This window comes from Bufo bufo, chromosome 2 (assembly GCF_905171765.1).
Source record: "Bufo bufo chromosome 2, aBufBuf1.1, whole genome shotgun sequence".
NCBI classification, from domain to species: Eukaryota; Metazoa; Chordata; class Amphibia; order Anura; family Bufonidae; genus Bufo; species Bufo bufo.
Window position 1 is genome coordinate 145,862,623 of NC_053390.1, and position 27,355 is coordinate 145,889,977.

Genomic DNA, 27,355 nt, shown 5'->3' on the forward strand with positions numbered 1-27,355 from the left:
CAGATACTAAATGTCCTTTAAGTCCGCAGTACAGGCATAGGCCCAATGAACGCCTCCTTTGTTTCTCTGACTCAGTTAGGTGGAGACGGCTCACCTCCATGGGTTCCACAGGTGTCTGGGGTTCAACAGAGGTTTCAGGTTCTGGCTGAGGTGGTGCTTGGAAGTTAGGGGCCAAACGGTAAACTGGCCTAGGAAACTTGCGGGTTCTAAGTCTCTCTTGGCACCTTTCATGGTACCGGACATCCAGACGAACACACAGCTCTATGAATTTCTCAAGGTCTTCTGGGAGATCTTTATAGACTAATTCGTCCTTGATGCGATCCGTAAGACCTTTTCGGAAGGCTGCACGTAATGCCCTTGAGTCCCAATTTGTTTCAGCAGCAAGGGTACTGAACTCAATAGCATACTGTGCCACAGATCTGGTGTCTTGTTGTATGTCCAAGAGGGAGTACTCAGCTGCAGAAACTCTACCTGGCTTGTCAAATACAATCTGGAGAGAGGCCAGAAATTTTTCAGCATCTTGGAGTACAGGATCGTTGCGTTCCAAATAAGGAGAGACCCAGGCCAGGGCCTTCCCCTTTAACAAGGAAATTACAAAAGTCACTTTGGCAGACGAAGTGCTAAAAGTCGCAGGGTTGTTGCGGAAATGCAAACGGCAAACATTTAAAAAGCCTCTGCAGTCCTCAGTATCACCACCAAACTTGTCAGGCAAGGGAAGTTTTGGTGGTACAGAAGAGGCGGGTTGGACCGTAGCAGGAGTAGGATCCGGAGTCTGAACCGTTGCAAAGGAACCAGGCAAACAAGATTTGAACATGGTGCAAAGTTCATCTAACTTGGCGTCCAGGGAAGAAAGATGCTGTTCATGAGCTCCGATCAATTGTCCCTGACGTGTAATCGCCTTAACAATCTCAGCAGGGTCCACTGCCATTGTGGCCCGTTTATTATGTAAGGTACCTGCAAAAGGTAGTGTCCGAAGTGGAAGTAGCGTGCTTGAGATCCAGGCAAAGCGTCGTCAGGCAAATAGTTCACAATCAAAATCCGGAGAAGAGTCAGGCAGGCTAAGGTCATTCACGATCTGGCGGCAAGGTACAAAATCAGCAGGCTGTAGAATAGTCGGGATATCAGGCAGGAGTTCAATACAAGGAAGATCACTGAAGTCAAAACACCCAGGGAAGAAATCCCAATAAACGGGCACTGAGTGATGTCCTCACTTCCTATTTAAAGGCTGTCCAGATTGAGAATTGTCCACAGCTGGCAGCAGGTGGAGCTAGAGAGTATGATGTAGTGTTGAACACAGTAAGGACATTCCCAAAGTCTAGATCTCTTCTGTAGCACAACAGGTAAGGCTATGGTTTAGGAGACCAGGAAGATCCAGGTTCGAATACAACCCGGGTCATGACACTCATACCCAAAAAGACTGAGTGCTGTAATAAAATCAAAAGGTGCTTCAACAAAGTATTAGTTTAAGGTTGTGCACACTTATGCAACCATATTATTTTATTTTTATATTTTTTCTTCCCTCTACCTAAAAGATTTCAGTTTGTTTATCAATTGAGTTGTACAGTTTATAGGTCACATTAAAGGTGGAAAAAGTTCTGAAATGATTTATCTTTGTTACATATTTTTACATCACAGAAACCTGACATTTTAACAGGGGTGTGTAGACTTTTTATATCCATTGTATACAGTCAGGTCCACAAATATTCTGACAATGACACAATTCTAACATTTTTGGCTCTATACACCACCACAATTGATTTGAAATGAAACGGACAAGATGTGCTGTAACTGCAGACTGTCAGCTTTAATTTGAGGGTATTTACATCCAAACCAGGTGAACGGTGTAGAAATTACAACAGTTTGCATATGTGCCTCCCACTTGTTAAGGGACCAAAAGTAATGGGACAGAATAATAATCATAAATCAAACTTTCACTTTTTAATGCTTGGTTGCAAATCCTTTGCAGTCAATTACAGCCTGGTGTCTGGAACGCATAGAGATCACCAGACACTGGGTTTCATCCCTGGTGATGCTCTGCCAGGCCTCTACTGCAACTGTCTTCAGTTCCTGCTTGTTCTTGGGGCATTTTCCCTTCAGTTTTGTCTTCAGCAAGTGAAATGTATGCTCAATCAGATTCAGGTCAGGTGATTGACTTGGCGATTGCACAAAATTCCACTTCTTTCCCTTAAAAAAACTCTTTGGTTGCTTTTGCAGTATGCTTTGGGTCATTGTCCATCTGCCCTGTGAAGTGCCGTCCAATGAGTTCTGAAGCATTTGGCTGAATATGAGCAGATAATATTGCCCGAAACACTTCAGAATTCATCCTGCTGCTTTTGTCAGCAGTCACATCATCAATAAATACAAGAGAACCAGTTCCATTGTCAGCCATACATGCCCACGCCATGACACTACCACCACCATGCTTCACTAATGAGGTGGTATGCTTAGAATCATGAGCAGTTCCTTTCCTTCTCCATACTCTTCTCTTCCCATCACTCTGGTACAAGTTGATCTTGGTCTCATCAGTCCATAGGATGTTGTTCCAGAACTGTGAAGGCTTTTTTAGATGTCGTTTGGCAAACTCTAATCTGGCCTTCCTGTTTTTGAGGCTCACCAACACTTACATCTTGTGGTAAACCCTCTGTATTCACTCTGGTGAAGTCTTCTCTTGATTGTTGACTTTGACATACATACACCTACCTCCTGGAGAGTGTTCTTGATCTGGCCAACTGTTGTGAAGGGTGTTTTCTTCACCAGGGAAAGAATTCTTCGGTCATCCAGCACAGTTGTTTTCCGTGGTCTTCTGGGTCTTTTGGTGTTGCTGAGCTCACCGGTGCGTTCATAGAAACATAGAAACATAGAATGTGTCGGCAGATAAGAACCATTTGGCCCATCTAGTCTGCCCAATATATCTGAATACTATGGATAGCCTCTGGCCCTATCTTATATGAAGGATAGCCATATGCCTATCCCATGCACGCTTAAACCCCTTCACTGTATTTGCAGCTACCACTTCTGCAGGAAGGCTATTCCATGCATCCACTACTCTCTCAGTAAAGTAATACTTCCTTATATTACTTTTTAAACCTTTGCCCCTCTAATTTAAAACTGTGTCCTCTTGTGGTAGTTTTTCTTCTTTTAAATATGCTCTCCTCCTTTACCGAGTTGATTCCCTTTATGTATTTAAAAGTTTCTATCATATCCCCTCTGTCTCTTCTTTCTTCCAAGCTATACATGTTAAGGTCCTTTAACCTTTCCTGGTAAGTTTTATCCTGCAATCCATGTACTAGTTTAGTAGCTCTTCTCTGAACTCTCTCTAGAGTATCTATATCCTTCTGGAGATATGGCCTCCAGTACTGCGCACAATACTCCAAGTGAGGTCTCACCAGTGTTCTGTACAGCGGCATAAGCACTTCACTCTTTCTACTGCTTATACCTCTCCCTATACATCCAAGCATTCTGCTGGCATTTCGTGCTGCCCTATTACATTGTCTTCCCACCTTTAAGTCTTCTGAAATAATTACTCCTAAATCCCTTTCCTCAGATACTGAGGTCAGGACTGTGTCAAATATTCTATATTCTGCCCTTGGGTTTTTACGCCCCAGGTGCATTATCTTGCACTTATCCACATTAAATTTCAGTTGCCAGAGTTCTGACCATTCTTCTAGTTTTCCTAAATTTTCCATTTGGCGTTTCCCTCCAGGAACATCAACCCTGTTACATATCTTTGTGTCATCAGCCAAAAGTCAAACCTTCCCATCGAGGCCTTTTGCAATATCACTTATGAAGATATTAAACAAAATTGGTCCCAGTACAGATCCCTGTGGAACCCCACTGGTAACATGACCTTGTTTTGAATGTTCTCCATTGACTACAACCCTCTGTTGTCTGTCACTCAGCCACTGCCTAATCCACTCAACAATATGGGAGTCCATGCTCAATGACTGCAGTTTATTGATAAGTCTTCTATGTGGGACAGTGTCAAAAGCCTTACTAAAATCTAGATATGCGATGTCTACTGCACCTCCACCGTCTATTATTTTAGTCACCCAGTCAAAAAAATCTAAAAGATTTGTTTGACATGATCTCCCTGAAGTAAACCCATGTTGTTTTTCATCTTGCAATCCATGGGATTTTAGATGTTCCACAATCCTATCCTTTAATAGGGTTTCCATTAATTTGCCTACTATTGATGTCAGACTCACTGGTCTATAGTTGCTCGATTCCTCCCTACTACCTTTCTTGTGAATGGGCACGACATTTGCCAATTTCCAATCTTCCGGGACGACTCCTGTTACTAATGATTGGTTAAATAAATCTGTTAGCGGTTTTGCCAGCTCACCACTAAGCTCTTTTAATAATTTTGGGTGTATCTCATCAGGCCCCTGTGACTTATTTGTCTTCACCTTAGACAGCAAACTTAGAACATCTTCCTCTGTAAAGATACATGCATCAAATGATTTATTAGTCATCCTTTCTAGTGGAGGTCCTTCTCCTTTTTCTTTTGTAAAAACTGAACAGAAGTATTCATTAAGGCAGTCGGCTAGCCCTTTATTCTCTTCTACATACCTTCCGTCCTTTGTTTTTAATTTAGTTATTCCTTGTTTTAATTTCCTTTTTTCATTTATATATCTGAAGAATGTCTTATCCCCTTTTTTCATAGACTGAGCTAGTTTTTCTTCTGCCTGCGCTTTAGAAGTTCTTATAACTTGCTTGGCCTCTCTCTGCCTAATCTTGTAGATTTCCTTATCTTCATTGCTCTGGGTTTTTTTATAATTACAAAATGCTAGCTTTTTATTTTTAATGATTTGGGCCACTTCTGCTAAGTACCACAGTGGTCTCTTCCTTTTTTTGCTTTTACTGACAAGTCTAATGCAATTTTCTGTTGCCTTCAATAATGCACCTTTTAAGTAGTCCCATTCCTCCTGGACTCCATGTAATCCGTTCTAGTCTGATAAGGACTCATTTATGACTAATTTCATTTTTGAAAAGTCTGTTTTTCTAAAATCTAAAACTTTTGTTTTTGTGTGGTGGGACTCTTTCACAGTTCTTATATTAAACCACACTGACTGGTGATCACTAGATCCCAAGGTTTCGCCTACAATGACATCATATACCGAATCCCCATTTGTGAATACCAAATCCAAAATTGCCTCCCTCCGGGTTGGCTCCTCAACCACTTGTTGTAGAGATAACCCCAGTAGGGTATTTAGAATATCTGTACTCCTGGTAGAACTTGCTATTTTGGTTTTCCAGTTTATATCTGGAAGATTGAAATCTCCCATAATGATAACTTCTCCTTTCATTGTCATTTTAGCTATTTCTTCAACTAGTAGATCATCTAGTTCTTTAACTTGACCAGGTGGTCTATATATCACACCTACACGAGTTACTGCATGGTTAGCAAACTGCAACGTAACCCAAACTGACTCTATGTTGGCCTCACCAACTTGTATTAGGTTAGATTTAATGCTATCTTTCACATACAGAGCCACTCCTCCTCCTTTCTTGCCTTCTCTGTCTCTTCTGTATAAAGAGTACCCTAGTATGGTTATGTCCCAGTCATTTCTTTCATTAAACCATGTCTCTTGTTTTGTTTTTTTTCAGCCTAATGATGGCTTGCTCCATGGATAGTGGCAGTTCTTTGGATCTCATCTTGAGAGTTGACAGCAACAGATTCCAAATGCAAATAGCACACTTGAAATGAACTCTGGACCTTTTATCTGCTCATTGTATTTGGGATAATAAGGTAATAACACACAGCTGGCCATGGAACAGCTGAGAAGGCAATTGTCCCATTACTTTTGGTTTAACAAGTGAGAGACACATATGCAAACTGTTGTAATTCCTACACCGTTCACCTGATTTGAATGTAAATACCCTCAAATTAAAGCTGACAGTCTGCAGTTAAAGCACATCTTGTTTGTTTCATTTCAAATCCATTGTGGTGGTGTATAGAGCCATAAATGTTAGAATTGTGTTGATATCCCAATATTTATGGACCTGACTGTATGAATGCATAATATGTGGGAAACTACTACTGATGTTTTTAGCCATAATATATTTACATATATTATATATTTTAATATATAATAATATATGTAAATATATTATGGCTAAAAACTAAAAACATATATATATATATATATATATATATATATATATATAAAAAAAAAAAGGAAAGGTAATGGCGGCACTGGAGACAAACAGTATGGGTGCTATGTCCAGGGATATTGCTGCTTACCCCAGATGAACAAAAGACCTGCATGGGTGATTAAAGACCACTACTTTTATACTTGGAGTGCTGTCCTTTCTTCGTTTTTATATATATATATATATATATATATATATATATATATAGAAGATGAAAAAGGGCAGCACTCCACTGGATAAAAATAAAACAAACTTTATTTACCCATAAGCCTTATGGGTAAATAAAGTTTGTTTTATTTTTATCCAGTGGAGTGCTGCCCTTTTTCATCTTCTATATTTCGTTGGATTGGCTTTTATCCACACTGGGCCTGTGCACCCTTTTTTCTAATTTTCATTGTGACGGTGCTGCCATCCCCTTTTTTTCTTCTTTATATATATATATATATATATATATATATGTTTCTGAAATGTTTCTGCCAGGATAGCTAAGAGGATAAGGTCCTTGCCTCTAATGTAGCATCTTTTCAGAAATAGATGCTAAATTACATTTAAATACACTGACTCAAGCATCGTGCTCGAGCACACGTGGTATTCAGCTGAACTCCGCAATGTGCTGAGCATAGCGATGCTCGAGCCGAACTGGTGTTCAGCCGAGCATGCTCGATCAACACTAGTCAATAGTAATGTGCTTTACAGGTGAAACTCGAAAAATTGGAATATTGTGCAAAAGTTAATTTATTTCAGTAATGCAACTTAAAATTTGAATATTGTGAATAGGTTCGATATTCTAGGCTCAAATTGTCACACTCTAGTCAGCTAATTAATCCATAGGGTACCCGAGATTGTGACTTTGGGGTTTTCATAAGCTGTAAGCCATAATCATCCAAATTATAATAAATAAGGGCTTGAAATATCTCGTTTTGCATGTAATGAGTCTATCTGATTTATTAGTTTCACCTTTTAAGTTGCACTAATGAAATAAATGAACTTTGCACGATATTCTAATTTTTCGAATTTCACCTGTATATGGTCCTTTCTAATATAACTTTATTTAATAATTGAGGCCATTTTCTAGATATTTGAAGCCAAACTCACTCACCCAGGATCCTGGAGCAGATTGTGACCCAACATTTATCATGAATCCTCCATTGAATCACATCTTACTGAATTTCAAATGTTTAGACCTGTGCATGTGCAGATGGTACCCATTTTTTTTTTCCACCAGTGGCACCTCTTCTCTAAATGCAACCCCTTCCCTGACAATCTGCTAAAATGTAATATTTCACAAAAAGTAATTGGTGAACAAAGATCAGGCGGTAACACCATGTATACAATCTCTAAAATGGGAGTTGCTTATTGTTGCATCTCTATGTCCTTGCTTAAATCCCAAACTTTTTATTTTATTTGCCCTAATATGCCATATGTACATTGTTACCCTATGCAGACAACCCCTTTAATATGCAATGGAAAATATAGCAAAAAAACACGGAATGTTATCAAATTGACTGTACATTTTTATTTGATCAACTAAACTGTCATTTAGAGCAAAGTAACAAAAAATACATCATCTTGTATTACAAAAGTACACAAAAAGACCAAAATAATTCCAACAGCATTTAGAGTGTAAACTGCTACTGTAGATGTTTGTGTTGTGTAAATGTTCCATATTTTCTTGACTATACTATGATTTCAAGTGTCACGGTAACCAACCAATGTAACTTAATAAAATTACATATATACTACAAAAAAATCTAAATCTATACATGATGCAGTTTTATTCCAGCCGCCTCTTGGCGGCTGGAATAAAATGGGTCCGGAGCGGCACGAGTGCACTAGCGACAGCACGGATCCGGCAGGCTGTTCACCCGCCGGACAGCCTGCTGGAGAAGGCTGCCGCTAGTGTGAAAGTAGCCTAACTTGGAAAATGAACACAAAAGTTTAATTTGATTTCATCGTATTCTAACACTAAGAAAACGAACAACTTCTTAACACATCCATCCAGTAAGTGCAATGTTTTCTAAAATGAAAGTACACAGTATGCATGCACAGTCATGTAATATACAGTTTCAGAGCAGTCTACTGCTTACTAAAATATAAAGGACATAAACGACAAAAAATAAATGAAAAAAAAGCCAACTTTATTGAATACATAAATACTGCATTTATTTAAAAAAAAACTGGATTAAAAATCAATCTCAAAAAATAGGACCCAGACCCTCCACCACCATAGATATCACATATGTTATACCCACGAGATCAAAGTACAATGATTGGAAATTCACAGGTAGTGAAACAGCTGTCTATACTCGATGCGCCAAATCATTCATAGTAAACATAAACTGAAAACCTAGTAATCAAGACTGCATAACCATAATAGGCTAAGAAGGGAACAGGAGGAGTCCAGTGTCCACCCCATTGGATGGTGTGCTAGTTAAATTAGGTTTGGATAATGAGCAGTGCCACCCCCAGCCAAAATGCTTGCCTGGGTGGATGCCTGACCCCTCCTGTTCCCTTCTTGGCCCATTATGTGTATTCTTCGAGCCTTGATTACTATGAATGGTATACTATGTAGTATATACACATTGGAGGTCATTTATTAAACAGAAATACACCTAAATTAGGCGTATTTCTGGAGCACATTGCAACATCTGTTTTGGGCGTAGAAAATTGTCTAAATGTAAGACAGCTAGGATGTAGGATCCGCCAAAGTTATGTAGAGGCCAGATCCACCACCAGGTATAGGGTTTATTATGACCGGTGTGTAAAACACCAGTCTTAATAAATGTGCCCCTTTATTTTTACTATAATCGATTTGGAGTATCAAGTAAAGACTGATGTTTCACTACCTGTGAGTTTCCAATCATTTTATTTTGACCTCTTAGAGTTTACATATATGATGTCTGCTGTGGGGGATTTAGAGATTTATATTTAATGCAGTTTTTAATTGATGTGGTATTTATCTATTCAATAAAGATGGTATTTTTTACATTTGCCATATGATTTTTTCATTAGTGTCCCTTTTCCTACATATTGTGGAGTAGAAGTGTTGGACATTTTGATGTTTGCCATCAGTATTATAGGTAAATGTGATCTTGTTATTTTTGGCACAAGCGGTTATCTTTCTTCTTTTTTGGTGTGATGCATGATGCCTTGTAGTAGACTGCCTGTGCATTATTGATTTGGATACTGTGGTTATATTATATTCTACCATTGTATTATGTATATTACATCCAAAACAGGTTAAAATGCAACTGCAAACCTGTCTGTTACATCAGTGGCTTGTGCCCACTGCTCCCCTACTACTTAAGGCAGGCACGGGTGCCACTTCACTAACCCTGTTTCTGTCATAGTTCCAGCACTTGGAGCCAGTGTCCCGGGTGTTTATTGTGGATATTCTTCATTGAACTTCACCTCATTCTGCAGTACTGCAAGGGTTAAACCATTCTTTGGCTCTGTGTGCAAATGCTAGGCTGTTTTTAATCAGCTTCTGCTATACACAGTACAGACCAAAAGTTTGGACACACCTTCTCATTCAAAGAGTTTTCTTTATTTTCATGACTATGAAGGCATCAAAACTATGAATTAACACATGTGGAATTATATACATAACAAACAAGTGTGAAACAACTGAAAATATAGTCAGGTCCATAAATATTGGCACATTGCCACAATTCTAACATTTTTGGCTCTATACACTACCACAATGGATTTGAAATGAAACAAACAAGATGTGCTTTAACTGCAGACTGTCAGCTTTAATTTGAGGGTATTTACATCCAAATCAGGTGAACGGTGTAGGAATTACAACAGTTTGCATATATACCTCCCACTTGTTAAGGGACCAAAAGTAATGGGACAGAATAATAATCATAAATCAAACTTTCACTTTTTAATGCTTGGTTGCAAATCCTTTGCAGTCAATTACAGCCTGAAGTCTGGAACGCATAGACATCACCGGACGCTGGGTTTCATCCCTGGTGATGCTCTGCCGGGCCTCTACTGCAACTGTTTTCAGTTCCTGCTTGTTCGTGAGGCATTTTCCCTTCAGTTTTGTCTTCAGCAAGTGAAATGCATGCTCAATCGGATTCAGGTGAGGTGATTGACTTGGCCATTGCATAACATTCCACTTCTTTACCTTAAAAAACTCTTTGGTTGCTTTTGCAGTATGCTTTGGGTCATTGTCCATCTGCACTGTGAAGCGCCATCCAATGAGTTCTGAAGCATTTGGCTGATTATGAGCAGATAATATTACCCGAAACACTTCAGAATTCATCCTGCTGCTTTTGTCAGCAGTCACATCATCAATAAATACATGAGAACCAGTTCCATTGGCAGCCATACATGCCCACGCCATGACACTACCACCACCATGCTTCACTGATGAGGTGGTATGCTTAGGATCATGAGCAGTTCCTTTCCTTCTCCATACTCTTCTCTTTCCATCACTCTGGTACAAGTTGATCTTGGTCTCATCTGTCCATAGGATGTTGTTCCAGAACTGTGAAGGCTTTTTTAGATGTCATTTGTCAAACTCTAATCTGGCCTTCCTGTTTTTGAGGCTCACCAATGGTTTACATCTTGTGGTGAACCCTCTGTATTCTCTCTGGTGAAGTCTTCTCTTGATTGTTGACTTTGACACACATACACCTACCTCCTGGAGAGTGTTCTTGATCTGGCCAACTTTTGTGAAGGGTGTTTTCTTCACCAGGGAAAGAATTCTTTGGTCATTCACCACAGTTGTTTTCCGTGGTCTTCCGGGTCTTTTGGTGTTGCTGAGCTCACCGATGCGTTCCTTCTTTTTAAGAATGTTCCAAACAGTTGTTTTGGCCACGCCTAATGTTTTTGCTATCTCTCTGATGGGTTAGTTGTGTTTTTTCAGTCTAATGATGGCTTGCTTCACTGATAGTGACAGCTCTTTGGATCTCATCTTGAGAGTTGACAGCAACAGATTCCAAATGCAAATAACACACTTGAAATGAACTCTGGACCTTTTATCTGCTCATTGTAATTGGGATAATAAGGCAACAACACACCTGGCCATGGAACAGCTGAGAAGCCAATTGTCCCATTACTTTTGGCCCCTTAACAAGTGGGAGGCACATATGCAAACTGCTTTAATTCCTATACCGTTCTCCTGATTTGGATGTAAATACCCTCAAATTAAAGCTGACAGTCTGCAGTTAAAGCACATCTTGTTCGTTTCATTTCAAATCCATTGTGGTGGTGTATAGCGCCAACAATGTTAGAAAATGTAACGATGTCCCAATATTTATGGACCTGACTGTATGTCATATTCTAGGTTCTTCAAAGTAGCCACCTTTTGCTTTGATTACTGCTTTGCACACTCTTGGCATTCTCTTGATGAGCTTCAAGAGGTAGTCACCTGAAATGGTCTTCCAACAGTCTTGAAGGAGTTCCCAGAGATGCTTAGCACTTGTTGGCCCTTTTGCCTTCACTCTGCGGTCCAGCTCACCCCAAACCATCTCGATTGGGTTCAGGTCCGGTGACTGTGGAGGCCAGGTCATCTGGCGCAGCACCCCATCACTCTCCTTCATGGTCAAATAGCCCTTACTTTCAAAGTTTTCCCAATTTTTCGGCTGACTGACTGACCTTAATTTCTTAAAGTAATGATGGCCACTCGTTTTTCTTTACTTAGCTGCTTTTTTCTTGCCATAAAACAAATTCTAACAGTCTATTCAGTAGGACTATCAGCTGTGTATCCACCTGACTTCTCCTCAACGCAACTGATGGTCCCAACCCCATTTATAAGGCAAGAAATCCCACTTATTAAACCTGACAGGGCACACCTGTGAAGTGAAAACCATTTCAGGGGACTACCTCTTGAAGCTCATCAAGAGAATGCCAAGAGTGTGCAAAGCAGTAATCAAAGCAAAAGGTGGCTACTTTGAAGAACCTAGAATATGACATATTTTCTGTTGTTTCACACTTGTTTGTTATGTATATAATTCCACATGTGTTAATTCATAGTTTTGATGCCTTCAGTGTGAATCTACAATTTTCATAGTCATGAAAATAAAGAAAACTCTTTGAATGAGAAGGTGTGTCCAAACTTTTGCTCTGTACTGTATGTATATATATATATATATATATATATAACTGTCCACTGCCTGCCCTGTGCCTGATTAGCATATTCACACTTTGCTGCCTACCCTGATCTCAGACTTATTTCACACATTTACACAAACACTGCTTGCCCTCACCTTACTATGAGTTTTGCCTGATCCCTCGGTGCCCTACACCAGTGTCTCTGACCCCCATGGGTCAGCTGTCAACCTCACCAGGACTACCCCAGGTGGCTTGGCCTGGTGGCTCCCCTGCAGCGAAATCCAGATCTCTGTATAAGGGGAATACCAGGATAATGCCTTTAGGTTTAGTCCAAAGTCAAACAGGTTGGTTGACATGGTGGTTCCATATCCACTCATTGCAACACAATCATAACATTTTGTTTTATGTAAATCCTTTATTAACGTACTATGTGCACAATTGTAGAATTACCATTTTAGATTCTAAAAAGAGTTATGCAATTTCAAATATTTTTTTCAAGTTGAAATTGTTTTGTTTTACAAAAATGTTATATTTTTTTGTCATTCTTTGACAATGTATTGATTTTACACTTATTGTACTTACTGTACTACCACTTCTAAATTAACCCCAATCTTTCTTAGCACTATTATGTCTGTCGATACAGAGAAAAATCCCTAATACCAATCCACCACTCTCTGGTCATCTCTTTAGTTTTGTACACTGAGAAATGTCAGTATAGACACCACCTTTAAAATAATATAGTAAAAATATGTCCTACAAGTGGGCACATATAGATATTTCTAGTAGTATATCTCTAGTTCTACATCAAAGAGTAAATAGAGAAAATAAATATGTCCCGGAGGAAGGCGCTACATAGGTGAAACCCAGGGTCGGGCATGAAGATTTAGCCTAGGTGTGATTTTAGTTGATTAGCTTGTTTTACTAACTCCCATGTCAGTATATAAAGATTACCATATTTTTTGCCCTATGAGACGCACCAGCCCATAAGACACACCTAGGTTTTAGAGGAGGACAATGAGAAAAAAATATTTTCCATTACACCTCAGGTCAGAACAGTAATCAGACTTCAGCTTACAGCCCCATTCAGACCCCAATGTCAATTAGACCTCAGATCAGACCCCCAATGCCTTAAATCAACCCCCCAACCATCAGCCATCTATCAGACATCATGTCAGCCATCAGCCCTCATGACAGCCATCAGCACAAAAAAAAACACTTACCTCTCCTGCTCCTGGACACCACTGCTCCTCACCATCGCGATCCTCTTCATCCTGCTGTTGGCTGTGCTCTGTGATCCGTCGCGCACAGCGTGAGGTCACAGAGCGCCCTCACGCTTTGCGCAGCCCTGCACAGCCAACAGCCGAGGACCAAGAAGCGGTGAGTACAGGGCCTTCATTGTTTCCCAGTCCTCCAGTACTAATGAGCGCTTCCATAATGGAAGCGCTTCATTAGTATTCGCCCCATAAGACGCAGGGGCATTCTTTCCCCACTTTGGGGGGGAGGGGAGTGTGTCTTATGGGGCAAAAAATATGGTACTTCACTGCACCATCTTTCTTTTCTCCATTTACCGTTTGATGTAGAACTTGTAGCATTAAAGATCTATATGCACCGCTGTACAGTGGATGAGACAACAGCATCGAAAATCGTATAAGATGATTAGAGATTAAAGGATAGCGTGCCTGGAGACACTTGTGGGACATATTTTTTGTATATATTTTTTTAAAGATGGTGAATGAAAACCTGTGTACACTGTTTCCCAGGCTAGAGTACAGAAAAACTTTTTCATTTGGATGGTACATCTTCTAGCCTGAAGATGTCAATGTGTAGAAAAGCAATCTTACCTCATGAATAACAATTATTGGTCACACAAAAAAAATAAAAATTTTGAAAAAAATGGGGGGGGAATATACTGGAACTATTGAATATGCATTTATTCTAATTTTATCAATGGACGTTTATAAAGATGGCACAAGCTACCGTCTTGTAATAAATTATTTTCATGAAAGTTCACATACAAAAACTTCAAAAGTTTAGCAAGTTATAAAGTCAGAAAAAAAGTGCAAAATACTAAGTGCAAAAACTGTTCACTTTTCTAAAGAATCAGCAAATAAGTGCAAGGCCACTAAAAGCAAATTAGCTACAGGTTAAATGATCTTAATGGCTAGAACACCCTCAAAGACAATTGTACCATTAGATTTTACTCATGTTGGGTTAAAAAACATTTTTTCATTTGGTCTGCATTAAAAATGTTCAACCATTTTTGTTCTACAGCCTTTATTTTCCGTGTATCTGCAGATTATCTTGTTTGACAGTGAATCTGTCAAGGAGCCTCTCTGATGGTTGGATGTGTAGCCCTCATCTCTGAACTTCTGACAGCTCATAAACACTCATTTAAGCCATATTCTTATGAGTTGTCAGGAGTTCAGAGATAAGGGCTACACATCCAGCTGTCAGAAAAAGCAAGATAGTTTGCAGCTGCACTGAAAATAAAGGATGTAGAACAAAACATGTTGAAAATTAGTATTAAATACCAACTGAAAAAAAAAAATTCCCCACAAAACGAGTAAAATGCAATGATTAAAAATATGCCGTCATAGGTGTTCATAGCCTTTAAAACTGAGACATGGGTGGAATTATACATGGCTGTTAATACAGTTACAAGAGCAGGTAGATTTTCTAGTTTTCCTAAAGCTGTTTATTTATCCATGGGCTCAGCATCATCTCCACCAATGAAGAGATTTAAAGAATTAAAACACAAGTAGTCAAAAATAAACTTCTACTAAGGAATTATTCTCATTAATGAGACACAGCAGATCTCTTTATAGGATTTTATCTACTTCATAATTATATCAGCTCTTATTTCAGCCCTGGAAGTCAAAAACTATACAAATATTGCCATAAGTGTAAGGACTCGGGCTAACGGTACATTGTAAAATATGGTACTGTTTCTTTGTTTTCTACCCATTCAACAGACCTAAATTTTAATTATAAAGCAGGTCATATCAATGAGATTTTGTGCATTGTAATGGATGAATCAAGGCCAGTAGCTGTAAGCCAAATGATTATTCTGTGAGAAGATAATGACTCTTCGGTTTAAGAGAGGATGGGGACAGTGGCGTACATAAAGACGCAAGGGCCCCAAAGCAAAGATAAAACCAGGCGCCCCCCCCCACTGGACAGAAGGGTTTCTGCCTGGACCCTTTTCAATGACCCTTGGGCCATTTCTTCACTGCCTCATTTGCTAAAAGTTGTTCCTTTAGAGTGTAGAGTCCTGACCAAGTTTTCACCTCCAGTAGAAGAGGAGATAATCCCAACTAAGACTAGGCCACCTCTTGCCCTGGGCCCCATAGCTGTCGCATGGTCTGCCACGCTCGTGGATGGGGATATTCTTTCTAAGAGGTGAATTGACCATCAAGTTACCATATTATTTGGTGGACCACTGCACTTTGGATGCAGAGCTCACCAAGCATCCCCCCTCCCTAATTCTGGTAATAGCATTAGATTTGTAACCCTGTTAAAACAATAAAAATGCCATCTTGAAGGAAAACTAAATTTGCTATATAATTACTGTCAATACTGCATGTTGGTCCCCTGCACTCCAGTGCGACGACTAAGCCACAGTAACATTTAGTGTAGGGATCCACTTGAAAGAGGCCACAGTGATGTGGTGAGTGGGCTTGTGTATTTTGATCAAAAAGTATTCTTATTGCCGCATGTACAGTTTACTAAGCATGTTGAGAAGGAAAAGATCAATGCATGGTTTGTGGATAGGCGATTCATGCTTTTTCTTTAGTTTAAACTATGCAGTGACAATGGGTCATGTCATGTGGCTGCTCTGTCCAGAGCAGCCAGGCTTTGTGACATTTGACAAATGAGCTACTGGACCATGCAGCCACACAATTACTAATATTACATTTCTTCTTGACTTTTTTTTTTTTTTTTGCAGGTTGTTAGCGGTTTTGAAGTACTAGCCAGAATTCTACACGGGAAAACAAAGTAGAGGAAAAGGTAAAAAAACAACAACATTTATACACACAATTTTACAAATGAACCATATTGTGTTGATGACTCTTACAGGGGCCCAGTGGTGAATCTGCAGCACATACTGGTGTCATGTAATGTATAGTAGATCCCTTTATGTATCCATGGAAGAAGAAAAAGGTATTTGGAAAACTACAGAAAACTTTAAATTCCAAGAGCATTTAAGACCACGGGGAGAATGCGTCAAAGTCTATATACCAGTTTTCTGGCATACAAAATGAACACATTTTTGTGCAAGCAGCATATGCGCAAAAATGTACAACTTATTTCAATTTTACGCCACTCTCACCACACCTCCCATGCACAACAAATGTACGATAATTAATGCCAGAAACTGGCATAAATTATAGCACACATCTATGCCAGCACATAATGAGAGTAGGTTTGCCTTTCTGCCGCACATACTGCCAGAAGGTGCACTGAATGTATTAAGAGGCCTCCCACTCTTAATAAATTTCGCCCTAGTACTCCTAGTCTGCTCAAAGGGGAAAGAACACTTGAAAAATACATTACAAAATAAAAGTAGAAGTAAAAAAAAAAAATACCAGCAAACCTTTACAATTGCAGTTTGCAATGGTGCCTCAGAAAAATTAAAGGTCCCATAGACATTAGATGAGAGTTGGCTGAATTTGAAAATTCCATGTATGGGGGTGTCCCACCTCTATCCCAATGGTAGATGTTGGGGAAAATAAGAGTTGGCCATGTTGGATTTCAGCAGGTCAGGTTCTTTGTTCCTACAGAAGATAAACTGCTGCCAGGCAGGTTTGGCAACAGTTTATTCCCCTCTCCTCATGGAAAACACATACACCCTCAGTCAGCGTGTGACTTTACATGGGATAGACAGGAGGGATAGATAGCTGTCAGCCAAACTAAGGAAAGTGTAGGGGCAGCTTATGACGCTATCTTTATCTAGGTTTCTGTCGATTCAGGATCTTGCTGAGTGAGAAATTAGATGCATCGTTTCTGTTTTCTCTCATTCAATGTCAGGTGTAGCGTCCCTGTAAGTAATGCTAGTGTTGCATGGAAACAATCGGAGTGACAGAATTATTCACGGTCATTGGAATTTTGGATAGTTTGCAGTATAAATAAGGGCATTTATGACATTTTCCCCTTCAATAAATATTTTATGACATTTCCTTGACATCAAATTTAAAAAACAGCTAGTTTGATGTTACACTTCTTCTAAATTTGCTGGAGATGAACCATTTAAACATCATCGTATGATACTGTAATGTGACTGTTAATCCTAGAGATTATGAGGACTAAAGGGGTTGTCCAAGTTATTTTTATTGATGACCTATCCTCAGGATAGGTCATCAATATCAGATGGGCAGGGATCTGACCCCCAGCACCCCCGTCAATAAGCTGGTTGAAGAGAAGGCGCACTCTGTGCCAGCGCTGCCTCCTCTTCATTATTTACCTGCTCAAAGTCGCAACCCAACTCAGCAGCCGTGAGCACGTGTAGTGTAATTACACCTAAGCTGTTGCGACGGTGAGCAGGCAAACAATGAAGAGGAGGCAGCGCTGATACGGTGTGCACCTTCTCTTTAACCAGCTGATCAGCGAGGGTCCCAGGTGTTGGACCCCATACAATCTGATATTGATGACATAAAAATAACTTGAACGACCCATTTAAAGCATTTATTGTATCTAGTGCTAAGAAAACCAGTAGTCCCTACCAATGCATCAGATCACAGCTGACACAGGCTGGGAAACAGAAACAGAGACTACATTTGTTGTTCTTATTCAATTCCTAAGAGATTAAAACCATATAAAATAAATAGCATGGCTGTAAACCATTTCTTTGCTGCTAATTTTAAAGGCTATGTACACCTTTGGAGGCAATTTGTTTATGATTGCATTTTACTCCTTTTGGGCTAAAAAAAAATGTTTTCAATTGGTCTTTATTAAAAATATTAAGCCGCCCTTCTGTCACAAAGGGTTAACTGTTTAGTTGTGTGAATGGTACTTTTTACTCTCGATTTGCGATGGTGATCTAATAACCCTTATCTCTAATTTACTAAGAGGTCATGAACACTCATTTAACGCTAGTTTCATACCTCCTATGTCAAACTCCGGCACGCTGTTCCTGCAGCGATATGCAGTTGTTTGTGTCCGGCCGACTCTCCGATTGTCTGCCAGAACAGCGTTCGGATCTCCGTCTGACCCCACTATACTTAATGGGGCCTGTGGGTATTCCATTTGTATCCAGCAGCGCCGGATGCAGAGGATTCTAGAAGGCTGTTCTCTGCCGGAAGAGCCTGCCGAAATTCACAATAGAGATGTGAAAGTAGCCTAAACCACATTTTTATCAGTAAGATAATAACTGAGCAATAATGAGTGTTTATAAGGTCAGATCAGAGATAAGGAGCCCGTCAGGTGAGATGGCTGTGGGAAAAGAGGGAAAATTTAGGTGCTACTAGAGAAACGAAAGGCAGTACAGAAAAAAAGGTTCCATATTTGTAATAAAGACCAATTAAAAAAATATATATTTTTAGCTTAAAAGGAGTACAATGCAATAATAAAAAAATTGTCCCCAAAGGTGTACATAGCCTTTAATGTAACATACATCAACAAGGCTTAAAGGAGTTGTCCCACCACAACAACTTATCACCCTCATCTACAGAATAGGTGACAAACTGTTTGATCGCTAGGGGTCCCCAGTTTGAACTGGGCGCCAGACACAGATGCGCACTATTACTCTTTCCATTCTCTATGGGAGTGCTGTAGATGGGCGAGTACAGCACTTAGGCTACTTTCACACTAGCATTAATATTTTCCGGTATTGAGATCCATCATAGGGTCCCAATACCGAAAAAAATATTCTTCCGTTTGGTCCCCATTAATTGTCAATGGGCACAAAACGTAACGGAACAGAACAGAATGCTACAAAATGCATTCCGTTCCATTCTCATACTGGAGCTTTACATTCTGGGATGCGGAGCAAGATGGATCCATCATGACCCACAATGCAAGTCAATGGGGACGGATCCGTTTTCTCTGACACAATAGAAAATGGATCCGTCCCCCATAGACTTTCAATGGAGTTCATGACGGATCTGTATCGGCAATGTTAAAGATAATACAACTGGATCCGTTCATAGCGGATGCAGATGGTTGTATTTTCCATAACGGAAGCGTTTTTGCTGAACCCTGCCGGATCCAGCAAAAACACTAGTGTGAAAGTAGCCTAAGCTATCTTTAGCAGTTCTATAAGCTTTAAATGAAGTAGTACACATGCATCATCATTGCTCCATCTAAATGTGGGTTGGGGGAGGTCCCCTGATCCTAATGATTGGTGGGGTCCCAGCGTTGGAACCCTCAGTGATCAAACACGTCTGATGCATCTTGTGGATAGGTTATTTGTTAAGGTGGAACAATACCATTAAAGTGGTATTCTGATCTTAGACATTTATGGCACATCTACAGATATTGGACTCAGGATGTTTTCAGAACTACAACAGAAGCAAATGGAGATCTGCACATGTGTGGTCACCTCTTCACTCATAGTGGCCGTGTCACCAAGTGGTATGGGGAGTCAATGGGGATAGGTGTAGGTTCCACAGGTGTGACTCACATCTATCAGATATGCATGGTATATCCTGTGGATAGGAATACTCTTAACTCTTGCGGGTGTATGCTTCATTACAATTAGCAGCAAAAGATGCCTTTTAAAGTGAACCTGTCATATTGAACATGATGTCCTTTCTGCGGGCAGTATATAAGTTTGTGGGAAAAGATTCAGTATAACTTGTAATTTATTCATTTAACTCCATGCTCATTGTGGGTCCAGGAGTCCAAAAGGCAGCCATCTTAGTACTCCAGTGGGTGGTACACTTAGGAGTCCCCGTGTTGGTGGCAGCTGTAATGAGTATATGTGGCCTTGTTAAAGAGGGGTCTACTTCAAGTAAGGAAGGGGAGTTTGGGCAAGGGACAGACTGAGTGGGCAAAAGAAGAGGTATCTAGAGCAGTGAGTGAGGAGAAGGTGACAGCCATTCCTGTAACCACTTGACTCCTAAACCCAGAATTAGCACTGATTTAAATTAAGTGAATACATTTCTAGTTATACTGAAGCATTTCCCACAAATATATACTCAGCTCCTCTTGCTCTTTACTGTTAGGTCTGCACATAGGAAATCATGTTGTGTTTAAAGAGAATCTGTCACACATACAGTACGTGTCATGTTTGAGACAATGTCTTGTGTGGTCATTTAAAGGATCTGGGACCATGCATGGTGCTCGCAAACATCAGGTTGGCCATAACTGCTTAAGATTATATTATCAACTTATTGTACAATTAAAGAGCTCATATACAAAATACACAGATGAAAGCTTCTACCAAAAAAACTTGTAGTTTTACCACAATAAAAAGAAATGATGTGTTGTAAATCTCTATGAAATACACACCTTAGTAACAATGTCTATAAAAGTTTCCTTGTTGAACCTGGGTGGTCCAACAAGAATTTATAGCCCATGTTTCCATTTACTGTTCTGTTATCAGACTTAAAAGCCAGAGATCTGCTAGTGATAACCATTTAGAGTAAAGTTCAGATGATCAACATGTGTAGGTGAAGTAATGCAGTCGCTGTAGATGTGGCTGAGAGCTAAGCTCAAGATTTCCTTCTTTTCTTTATAGAATCGCAACTCTCTTCCTGCTTTTCTTGACTCCTCCAATTCCCTGAGCGCAAGCTGAAGCTCCTGAGATATAGTCCCAGGAGTCTCTTCTTCCTTCATGATCCAGTCTAAGGCCATGTGGCTCCTCATTCGCTCATCTAAGGAATACTGGGAGTAGTAGGCAATAACCTCCTGTTTAGTGAACAAAAAAGATAATATATTAAAGAATTTACCACTGAGATAATATTTTTGAAATATTTTTATGTCTATTAAATGGGTTTTCTGAGAGTTTGTTTTTTGTTAGTTTTTTTACTGATGATTAGGGATCTAGGGATGAGAGAACTTCAAGTTTAACGGGGGCATTCGGTTATGCATTCCATCATAATAGAACTCCATAGCCAACACAACGGATCCGTCCAGTTTCCGTTATGCAGGAGTCCTCTCCTGCACAACAGAAACTGTATGGATCAGTTATGCTGGCCATAGACTTCTATTATGACGGAATGCCTCTAAAAGCATTCCGTTATGCATTCCATCATTGTATTGCGTTATGGTCCGTGGTAATGAAATCCATAACAAAATTCAGCATATACCTGAACCCGAACTTCAAAACTTGAAGTTCGCTCATCCCTACTGATGACCTATCCTCTGGATAGGTCATCAGTATCTGATCGTTGGGGGTCCCAATACCTGGCAGTAGTGCCACAGCCTTCTCTCTGCTCACCAAGCACGGCGCTGTAGATTTTATAGTGGCTGTGCTTGGTATAGCAGCTTAGCCTCATTCACTTCAGTGTGACCAATGAATGTGATGCCACATGGCCTAGGAAAAGCTGGAGAAGGCTGTGGCGCTTACAGTTTGACTTCTCAAAAAGCTGATCGGCAGAGATCCCGCGTGTTGTACCCCACAGATCAGATACTAATGATCTATCTAGAGGATAGGTCATTAGTAAAAAACAAAATCCTTGGAAAATCCCTTTAATAAACCAACAAATCACTAATTTACTACTTGCAGGTGGAGTCCACATGGTGGATTGAAGGTGGAGCCACAAGATTTTGACCACAGTATGACATCTTGGATGGTCTGATGAAGGTCTGTACATAGTAATTATATATCATGAATTCCCGCTGAAGAGGAAATCCCTGGCTGGCTGCAGCTTCCACCACAAAACCAGCTGTTTGTTAGAGTGTCAGATGTGGGACCTACTGTATGTTACTGGACTGATTGCCGCAGCAACTGCATTCTTAAAGGGGTTGTCTCTTTAATACATATGGTATAGATGAAATCATCATAATGATCAAACTGCCTGGAACAGGCTTCTGTAACATCTGAATTCTTAATTTAGACTCTTACCCTTCACTAATAAACAAAGTGAAGGGTGAATATATTTTTAGTCACATATTTAACTAGAGAAAATTGAGAGCGGACCTTCCCCAGCACATGGTTTGTGTACGGCATTCTTCCGTTTAACACATGGAATTTATTTCACATTTTTAAAAGGATTCAGAACAATGGTGATTCAGCTACGGAAACACAGGATATGCTGCAAAGAGTTTACTTTATAAATCCAGGATGAGAGTAAAAATGGAAAGCTGAAGATTTAGTAATTAATTAAAAATGCGTGTTTGGCTACTTCTCGACCTGAAATTGGTTGCAATGTTACGGAGCCAACACATATAAAACATGGTATAAAATACTGTGACGCAGGGAGCAGATGGCAAAACAATAGTCCAACACAAATAAGACAATGTAGTCCATTCAATCCACTCTATTTCGACTTAGAAAACTGAAATGTGATACTCATGTTATTTGAAAGAAAAAGCACATAAATAGAATAGCTTACATTAAGCTTAATTTCAAATTACAAACATTGGCTCAAAAGAACATAATCCTATGCCTAACGTATATAGAAAGTATAATTGCAGCCTGTTAGTTACCTCCTAAATTTTTATAAATGCTATAAAAAGTCTTATAAACTTTTTATTTCCGTCCATACTGATAATGGTATTTCAGCTCTTCGATCATTTAAAGGGAATGTCTCATCAGAAAATTATGTTTTTAAGTTTAACATATTCCTCAAGAATTTATGATGATTTTTAAAAAATGTCCATGTCAATATCTATGTTTAAACAATAACCATAAAATCCTGCAGCTTTCGCACTGGCCACTAAGCCTAATAAAAGGTGCCACTTCTTGGTCGCTACAGATCACTTTACTGCAGTCTCGTGCTTGTCTCATTCCAATCCTGCCTGTAATGGTATAGATTTATTTATTTTATGCACTTATATAGCGCTACTATATTCCGCAGCGCTTAACAGGCATTAGCATCAAGCTCACAACATATGTTCCCTATCAGTATGTCTTTGGATGTGGGAAGAAACCCAGGCAAACATGGGGAGAACATACAAACTGTTGTCCTTGGTTGGATTCGAACCTAGGACACCAGTGCTAACCACTGAGCAACTGTGCTGCCCATCATAGATAATACCATTTACAATAGGTGATTGGCAAAGCTTATCTATTCGTTCCTTGTACAATGACCTCTGCACAGGGCACAGAGCATGCCTAGAAAACTGTCCCATAAAAGTCAATGAGGTCCCCTCCTGACCATTGTGTTTATGGACCATGGTGGCTGCCATAAAGCAATTTTCTTAATGCTTTCTAAATGCTGTTAAGAACAGCTCAGGCAAGATGGCCGCCCCCATAATCATGTTCAGAAATAATAAAATTCTGCAATCAGAAAATAAAAACAAATTAGAAAAAAAGATGTACCGCTATCTGGTTTTAACTGGAAGTTAACATTGGTTACACATTTCCTTTCAGCAAGACACTTGACAAAATTAATGAAAGATGGTAAAGTATTACAAATTCAATAAATGCTAATAGCACTAGCACATAGATGCAGCTTTGAGTTTATGTTCAAAGATATAACAGACCAAATGTATTCATTTATCTAGATGCATTTTGCAAGTATGAAAAAGTATAGCACAGTAAACCGTGCAGGATTTACTTGTCAAGAACCTATAGCCCATGCCTAGAATTCTTTAAAAAAAATGCACTGAACCAGATTTGTGAACCAATCACAGTAGTCCTCCTTGGCCTTGATGTTACAACACTGAAAAGCAGTGTCTTCTCACAGCACTTTGGTAATCATAGCAGTGACCCTACCGCCAGGTTTCACAGCAGTGCCTTCATTCTCATGATGCACAAAGAAAGAAGTCCTTCAACAGTCTAGGCTGAGCGCAGCAAAATCTGTATGAAGTAGGTATAGGACCACTCAATGAACCATAGTCCACAATGTAATCAGTCGCTGTTCATGTAGTGTCCCACTACGTAAGGGTGGGCACTACTAAGGGTCATGTTGCCCCACCTCCTGTGAGAAATTGCTATTGTATTTTATATTGCATTGTAATGTGTAATGCCATGTTAATTCCTGTGTACCAGGCCTGTTAGGGGTGTAATTTCTCCTCCCAAGCTGTAGAGGGAGCTAGGAAAGAGTTAGTTCAGTCTAATCCAGGAGGCTAAGTAGCTCAGGCTAGCCTGCCTGAGGTCCCTGAGCAAGAGAAGCTCAGAAGTTAATCCAGGGGAAGAAGTTACCTCCTGAAGATATATAGCACCTTACCAAGTACAGTGCAGAGCCACTTTTATCCAGCCAAATAGAAAGCTGAAGGGCAGAAGGATATTTACAGCAAGAAGATATATACCAGAGGAAGTTTTCCCTACCCAAGGATAAAGCCAGCAATAGGGCATACGGGCCTTGGTGAAAGCCAGACAGGATCTGAGGAAAGTACAGCCTGATCTGTAAGTGTTATACCCTCTAAGTATCTTGCAAAGACTTTGCCTGCCATTTGTATGAAGCCTGCCTGTATTCAACATTATACCTATGGAACTAACTGAGGACTGTATATAGTTGAACTGTTCAGTAAAAAGAAGTTCTGGTTCACTACAACTTTGTGTACCTCAATTATTCATACAACAAACCGGTGTGCCACCGTTACCGGAACTGGCGTCACGAACTATAAGGGATCTTGCCACCGGCACATTAAACTTCCAACACCCAGGGCACCTCACCTACCACCTGGCCTGGTCCCTATACACAGAGAGTGCCCCAGAGGATTCATGTGCCAGCCTCTCCATCACTGCTGTACGCCTGCCCAGGGTAAATAAAACTGAGTACCAAGAGCAACGCTCATTCTGCCTATTAACCATGACCTCACATTCGCTCACCCTGCAGGACTGGCGCACTGCATTCACACTTTGAGTCTCCTCCAGACTCCCTCTTCATCCACTGTCTCAAGTAGGTAGAACATTAAATCCAAATTGTGAAGTACTGCCAAACAGTGTGCCAAACAGCAGGATTTTATTATACTTGTAAGATCACTGTTCTACCTGCTTGAGAGAGTGGATGAACAGGGAGTCTGATGGAGGAGACGCGAGAAGTGTGAACGGCGACTGATTACAGTGTGCACTGTGGTTCATTGGGTGATCCTACGTTAAAGCCTCGTCTTCTGGATACTCCCCTTCCCATAGTAACCACAGCGATAGGTCATGAATAGGTCATCAAAGCATCCGAAGTGGAATTCGATCCGATGTGTAGGAAAAATTTGATTTGCCACATATCCAAATTTCCTAGTGCTTAGTGGTAATAACAAATCTTTTTTTTTTAATATACTGCTCTTCTGCTAGCCAAGTAATGTATGACTTTGGCTCTGCTCCGCTTTTCAGCAAGGACAAGCTTTGTGAGCACAGTCAGCAGTTACAGGCCAGCATAGACTTGAAGGAGGTCCACTGCAGACTCCTCTAGGCATGCAACTACTGATGATGACAGTCAGGTGGGAGCACATGTTGTGAGAGGTCAGGAACATGCGTAAGAGACAGGTGAGGGTAACACAAGTGATGACCAAACAGATGTAGATGATGATGTAGCCAATTGCACGTGAGAGCCAGGTGAAGAGTGGGCATCGTCTTCATCAGGGGGAGAAGGTGGCAGCACACCCATGAGACAGTAGGGTGGAAGCGTGCCCGTGAGACAGCAGGATGGAAGTAGTGGGAGATCTGCAGCCAAAAGTGGGAACAGGGTTGCCAACCAGAACATTTTTCTGGACAACTTATGCCAAAATCACATACAGCCAAGATTTTTTAAGGACAAACTGGAAAACCATAATGAATTATATAGATTATAAGAAATACATGTCTATTAGAGATGAGCGAATCGAAGTTGACGAAGTGGAATTCAATCCAAATTTAAGGAAAAATTTGATTCACACCGAATCCAAATTTTCTCATGCTTTGTGGTAACGAATCACATTTTTTCCTAAAATGCCTTCTGCACGTGTGAGGACATGGAGCAAGTAACTCTGGGAAGGCGGGATCACCCATAATGCCATGCATGAAGCCAATCAGCAGCCAGCCAGCCCTGTGATGTCATAGCCCTATAAATAGCCTCAGCCATCTTAGATTCTGCCTTTTTCGAGTGTATTTATTGCAGGTAGAGACGTCAGCAGGCGCTAGGGACAGTGCTAGAAAAAACTTAATTGTGCTAAAAACGATTTACAAGTTCAGGGAAAGATTATTCAAGGTGTAGGGAAAGGATAGGGAGGAATCATTCCACAGCATTTAAGTTGAACAGGGTTCAGTAGGGGAGGTTACAGCCTGGGTAATAGGAACAATCCTATTACACCTTGCTGCACTGACTGGGGACCCAAATTGCCATTATACAGCTCTGTAATTCCATCAAAGCTTTCTTGTTATTGGGGTGCAAGTGCTGTTTGATACAGCCATTAACAGGGTTTATTACAAGGAAATATTTATACTTTTTATTTGGCCTTGTGCAGTGCAATTATATGTTCTAAAGCATTTTTTGGCTTGTATTAGTGGGAAAAAAGGGCTTATTAGCCGTTGTGTGGTGGAGTGCAAAATACTGCCCTTTTTGTCGTGTATTAGTGGCAGAGGAAAAATATATTTGCCGTTCAGCGGTGCAGTTATATGTTCTAAAGCCTTTTTGGCGTGTATTAGTGGCACAAAAAAAGTATTTGTTGTTGTGTGGTGAAGCTAGCAAATTACAGCCCTTTTTGGCGTGTATTTGTGGGGGGGAAAAAAAGGGCCGTTGTGTGGTGAAGTGAGAAAATTACTGATTTTTTGGGGTGTTTTAATTTCCTTCTTATTTATTTATTTATCTGATCTAACAGTATGTCAGACAGAGAAGTGCCAGGCCCTGCACAGTGAAGTGGCAGAGGCCTAAATGTTTTTAGGTCGCTGCAGAGTAATGGGGCGTGGCAGCAGGAGTCGCTATGAGAGGCCTGAGCTCCCAGTGTCATGTAGCGGTTGTGTCTTGACCAGCTACCCAGCAGTTCTTGAATAGTTGACTCGGTTATCTCTGTTTTGGATCCACTCCAGTTTTTTTTGTTTTAGCAATACTGATGAATTACTGACCAAATGCTGACCGAGTGAAGGCAGATGCTCAACAGACAGGATCCGTTTTTT

The 27,355-nt window shown here is 40.2% G+C and overlaps 1 protein-coding gene and 1 long non-coding RNA gene across 2 annotated transcripts in view; one reads left to right on the plus strand and one right to left on the minus strand.

Moving 5' to 3' along the window:
* The first annotated feature begins 16,933 nt into the window (after positions 1-16,933).
* Positions 16,934-27,355, plus strand: part of LOC120992537 — a 29,213-nt gene continuing 18,791 nt past the window's right edge. Inside the window, exon 1 of the long non-coding RNA XR_005776993.1 lies at positions 16,934-17,931. This is a non-coding gene — a long non-coding RNA (uncharacterized LOC120992537). The remainder of the gene's footprint in view (positions 17,932-27,355) is intronic.
* The window catches only part of LIX1 (limb and CNS expressed 1), a 194,390-nt gene continuing 186,433 nt past the window's right edge, over positions 19,399-27,355 (minus strand). The window contains exon 6 of the mRNA XM_040421573.1: positions 19,399-21,066. Coding sequence (XP_040277507.1) covers positions 20,782-21,066 — 285 coding nt within the window. The 3' untranslated portion in view covers positions 19,399-20,781. The remainder of the gene's footprint in view (positions 21,067-27,355) is intronic.